This window comes from Cariama cristata, unplaced genomic scaffold (assembly GCF_000690535.1).
Source record: "Cariama cristata isolate BGI_N322 unplaced genomic scaffold, ASM69053v1 scaffold34206, whole genome shotgun sequence".
NCBI lineage: Eukaryota > Metazoa > Chordata > Aves > Cariamiformes > Cariamidae > Cariama > Cariama cristata.
Genome location: NW_009624550.1, coordinates 2078 through 7689, shown reverse-complemented (window position 1 = coordinate 7689; position 5612 = coordinate 2078). Strand labels below are relative to the sequence as shown.

Below are 5612 nucleotides of genomic sequence, written 5' to 3'. Positions count from 1 at the left end.
CTTTTTGAAGTCTTACATCTGACAAAAAAGCCTCAGGAACTCCACACAACACTAAAGAACCCAGATTACACAAGTTTAATCTCCTTAAAGGATATGTCTACATTTATACAACATAGACATTTTATGAAGAGACCTTTTTCTGATGCCTGTATCACACTTTGGCTCATTCTTGAGGATATAAAGCTATTATTTCTCTACTGTCTTCTATCTGGACTTCACCTCAGCCTTAGTGCCTACAAAAGAAGGAAAGTAAGACAAAACAAGCAAGGAAGAAAAAAAAACAAAAAGCACAGATTTTAGCAGAATTAGTGGCAATATTGAGAGTTCAAAGGAAGACTGAGAAAACTACTTCAACACTCATTTGACATACCAGAAGTGAGAGCCTGGGCCTTGTCCAGTACAGCAGAGACTGCACGTTTGATCTGCTGATGGCTCTGCCGCAGCTGAGAGGAGATGGCAGAGGAGCAGCAAGCCCCCACGCCCGTGTGCGTCTGAGGAGGTGGTACAGCCTTTGCACTACCGCGACTCCCAGATGCCTGCTAGGCATAACTGATGGTGGCAAAACTGCTCTAAACCAAGAATCACAGCTGACGTCCCAAGGTCAGGGAAAATGAAAGGTGGTTTAAAGCCACTTTCTGGTCATTCAGTGTGAATTGTTTCTGGGCTTACCGTCATCCCCAAACACAAGAGACATTTCATTTTCCACACGCACACTCTTTACACCTTGTGACTTCTAAATGTATTAATATCAAATACAAAAATGTTCACTGAATTTTCATCCTAGATTTATTCACTTTCCTCCCATGATTGTAAAAGGACTGTTCTTTAAAATACCATCCCTAACCAGGGCAAGTGCCCTTACATTCCTGGAAGTACCATATTCCCCATTTTGAGGCCTCTGGCACTCACTACAAAGCTGCAATTCAGTATAGTTGTAAGCACAAATATTTTGAATACTATGCACGGATATATATTCAGGCCCATAGCTCTTCGAAGTAGGATCTAAGCAAAGGTTTCAGTTCATGCAAGATAACTGATTTTCAAACTTCCTGGATTTCAGTACTACACACTACCCAAGTAAAATTTTGGTTTAGATTCATCTCCAAGGCTCAAAAATGCAGACATCCACACACAAACGTCAGGACACCCCACTTATGCTGATCTGCTGAAATATCAAAACTGAAATCCAAGAATAGAGACAGAAAACCAGAACCTTAGCAGAAGTTTATAGCTATAGCTTTGGCTTTAACACTGTTCTTTATAAACACACACACTTACCTGATTAATAACATAAAAAATGCTATCATAAGCATCCTGTTGTGTATATATACTGCAGCTATAGTCATCTTCATCAACTCCAGAATAGCCTTTCAGGAATAGGTGTTTAAAAGCAATAGTGTTTTCCTCTTTGAATGAGACCACCAACTGGTTACTCAAACCAAAAAAAATAAGCTGACAAGAGAAAAAAACAAACAAACAAACAAATTTGAGTTTTGAACACCGGTCAAGCAGCAACATTTTGGAAACAGCTTTGAATTACAATAAATACAAAACAGAAAGGTACCTGTTGCTGTAACCTTGCTACAAAAGAAGCAAAGAATATGTTAACTAATGCCATAAGACTACTAAAGTCAAAGTTACCACAGGCAGGGTAAGAGGAACAGAAATCTAAGTCTCCTACTGATTCCAAAACTCACAGTGGAGCAACTAAACAGACAGCTAGATCACTCCACCTTTCACACATCCTGGACCAGTAACTCTAACTGAAATTTACCAAAACTTTTATGGAACATGAAACAGCAGAAGAGCTAAGCTAACAGCACAGCCTGCTACCCCAGAAATGTCCTGCTTTGCTATCGCACAAATTCCTGCATCTTCTTCCCACCTCTGGCATGGCACAGGATTAGAGCAAATTTATGTGGGACCCCAGAGCAACAAAAAGCATCACCTGCCTGATCCAGCTGCTGGTTAAGGAGGCTACAATAAGAAGCAGCAGCAGACAGCAGAGTTACTACTCAGGATTTGTGTTGCCCTACCATATGGATTCTCCCATTCCCACCACCACCAAGAAAAACATATAAATGAAGCCTAGAAGTTGAGGCGGGGGGGGGGAGCGGTGTTAGACAAATCAAGCAACGACAGTTTCTTCACAGGCATAGTAGCAGGATGATATCCCAATCCCCAAATAGCCAACCCTTCATCCTAGGTTTAAACTGTGTACTAATAGCAAATGCAAAACTGTCTCATTACTGCACGGAGTTTCCAAGCCCCATCAAAAAAAAAAAAAAAAAAGAAAAATGGCAGAAGCAAGGAAGAAGCAAGAGTGAGAAACTGCAAGCAAAAGAACTGTGAACTTAGAAATCCCCCAAAACAAACAGGCATGCTCCACTAACATCCAAATTCCTTCATTCAAAACAATGGAAGCTAGAAAGCACACCTATTCCCCCCACCCTTCACTGGAATACGTCATCTTTTGATCTAGAATGTAGTTGCTTAGATCTGTGCCAGACCAAAAGAATACATGCAGCAGGACTGTTTAGTGCAAGGTTGGCCTGTTGTACAGCAAAGAGAGTCAGGACAAGAAAAGGGGACGTCAGCTCTGTTGGGTATGTAGTGTCTTCAGATTAAGAACTGCATCTTCATACTTTTAGCCAAGTTTTAAATCAACTATTTATATCTTCAGTTGCCTGCAAAAAATCACTAACTGAATGCTACAAATAAGTCTGCAACACTCCAGTTAGTATCTCAAAAAAAAAAAAAAAAAAAAAAAAAATCAGGGATCTTCCAGCTGTGATACAGAGAAATAAAACATATTCATCAGGGTTTCCCTGGGGGACCCCCTAGGGGATTTCAGCACAGCGTTGGAGTAAAACTTACTCCCCATGCTGGGACAGAAGCCTCTTCTGCTTTTCAGTCAGGCACAGATATGCCAGCTGCTGCACCCCACCAAAGAAGCTACAAGCATCACGACTAACAGCCTGGCATCAGGCAGAAACAGCTAGAAGGCAGCTTAACTTATTCCTAGCTTGTCCTTCAAGGGTCTTGCCCTCACTCTGAAATACAGAGATGCTTGTTGAACCTGTCCAGTTACTATCAGCTCACATTTGAGACCTCCCTGCAGAGTAGCAACATATTTTTCCTTCAGAAACTCTATTTTCCTTTTCTTGCCAACTACCTGCCTGCCATCTGACAAGACCCAGGGCTGACAAGAAAAATCTTAAGGAGCAATCCAGAAAATCTTGTGGCCTTTGAAAGCCAAGTAGCAGAGCCCCCCTTCAGCTTCCAAAGGATAGTGGGAGACTGGGACAGCAGACAGAAAAATTACACATTCGGCAGTTCCCCCAAGAATTTAAGTCAGTAGATTGGGATAGACTGAAAGCACTGAACCTTTTCAGAGCTATGTGAAGTTGTATTTGTCTTATTACTCACACACAAAGGTTACTGCCCTGTCTTTGAAGAGAGGGCAACAACCCACATCTGAGGTGCAGCTGTCAATAAAGAAAGATGGGGCACCCTTTCCCCTCAGTTTACACTGTGCTCACACTGCCCGCCCCCTCCTCCCCACACACACCTTAATACGCTCCCTGTTCTCAGCAGCTCTGTTGCTACGGGTTGCAATTGTGCCAGCACTAGTGTAAATAGCTTGTTTTAGCTAGTCTTGCCTAGACAGACCAACCATTGCATCCCACTCCCACCTGCAGCCAGAGCCCCACCAGGACTCCAGCACGGCCGCAGCAGAGGCCAGAGCACCTGCCTTGTCTTCCCAGCGGGGAGACGAAGGGCGAGAGCAGGCAGTCAATAAAACACAAGGACATGTAAACCGGGGTTACGCTTCATTCTAGCGGGCAAGTCAAACACAAACCTGGAATTCTGCAACTCAGCACGTTTTTAGGAGTTGTATATTTAGCTGTTCTTGCAAAGTGTCAGATGTCAGAGTCCTGCATTTCAAAGGTCCAGAAAAGTAATTTCTACTTACATGTGTCTCGTTTTTCTTCCCTCAACCTCCAGTTACCATTTCTTAGTGGACTGTAAAATAACCAACTACACTGTGATACCAGTGCAGTTTGAAAACACCCTTTTCTTTGCCTCTACCTACCTAGGTACCCGACTGTTTGAAATGCATCATTTGATGACAGAAGCAAGGGGCGCATCCGATTCCTGTAGCCCACTCATCCCCTTCATCACCAGAAACTGTAGCATTTTCACACTGAACATGCACATTTCAAGTTAATGACTAGATTTCAAGAAATACCACTTTTGAAACAGTCCAGTGAAACTATAATTTATGAACGTAACGGACAGCAGAACATAGAGCAGTGCTGTGACAGCAAGCCTGAAGGCAGTGTTGGACTTAGTGGGAAGAGTAACTTGCTTTAAAGTGCTATCTTAAAAACAGCAAAATACCTGGTCAAATACTGCCCCAAAATCCCCAGGAGGCTTTTGTAATTTAGTTTATGTCATTCTTCCCCCTTGACACACCTTTCATAGTATTTTTATTTTCTGGACTGAAGCTGGAAGTTCAAGTCAGTAACAAATATCCAGGGACAGCAAAGGCCCAGAATCACAGACCTGCTTCATCTGCACATTGCTGCTACACTTTCTAAGAGTAAAAACAGAGGAAGGCTTACCTGTGTAGTAACCATCAGTATCTTCAAAATCTGCAAAGCCAGTTTCCATGGTATTTGACGTCTTGCTCTATATTTTTCACATGGGTTCATGAAGTAAAACTTCAAATCCTCTTTCAGAGCCGTCTCTTTTAGATCTAAATCTGAATGAGCCATCATATTTCTGCCATAAATAATAAGTTAATTAGAAACCAACAGAACACTTTGGCAGATAATTTCCTCATATTGCAGTTTCACCTCAGATCACCACGACTTAAAAGGTCTGTAACAGTTTTCTGTTTGTTTGTTTTACAGCAAAACACAAGAAATATTTCCCTATGATCACATCGTTAAAAAAATCATTCAATCATATTCGATCATCAAAACACAACATTTACACAACTCTTTCTCAGGAAATAGGCAATAAATAAGAGGATCTGTAACAGTAATAGGAAGCCTACATTTATTTCTTTCTTAAAACGAAATATTTTAAATAAAGAGAAGCCACTGTTAACACTTTTCTCTGGATAACCCACATTCTATCACCAGAAAAAGGTGTCTCAAAGACTAAACAACCAGAGCAGGCTTCACAGCACGCTTCTGTTATGAATATGCAGTTTAAGGGCTAAACTCATAGGCATTTATTTATTTAAATATCTGGGCAAGTAAAAATCAGAGGAACAGGCACAGAGGACTCTTGTTGTAGATGTCTTAAATCACTCTAAGTTTCTCCCTCTCAACTGAATGGGACATTGAAAACTTTCCTGTTCTCTTAATCTTTCTAACCCTGTTTTCCAGTACCCTAATTGTCAGAACTTTCCTACCTCACACAAAGATCAGAACCAAACTTGTAATTTTTTTTTCCTCCATCCATGTGTTAGGGTAGAGCAATCATATCTGAAACTGGCTACACAAATAGATGGATTATTAGTCCCATTTACCAGTCAGAAAATTATTCCCCATGTTCTGAATTTTATAAAGGATAACATTTTCCTTCAAGGTCAAAAC

General features: G+C 41.2%; 1 protein-coding gene across 1 annotated transcript in view; it reads right to left on the bottom strand.

Annotated features, from left to right (window-relative positions):
- The window catches only part of MCOLN2 (mucolipin 2), a 19961-nt gene extending 15171 nt beyond the window's left edge, over nucleotides 1–4790 (bottom strand). The window contains exons 1-2 of the mRNA XM_009703209.1: nucleotides 4629–4790; nucleotides 1279–1452 (exon numbers count right to left, since the gene is read on the bottom strand). Of these exons, the coding sequence (XP_009701511.1) occupies nucleotides 1279–1452; nucleotides 4629–4784 (330 nt within the window). The 5' untranslated portion in view covers nucleotides 4785–4790. The remainder of the gene's footprint in view (nucleotides 1–1278; nucleotides 1453–4628) is intronic.
- Nucleotides 4791–5612: the final 822 nt, after the last annotated feature.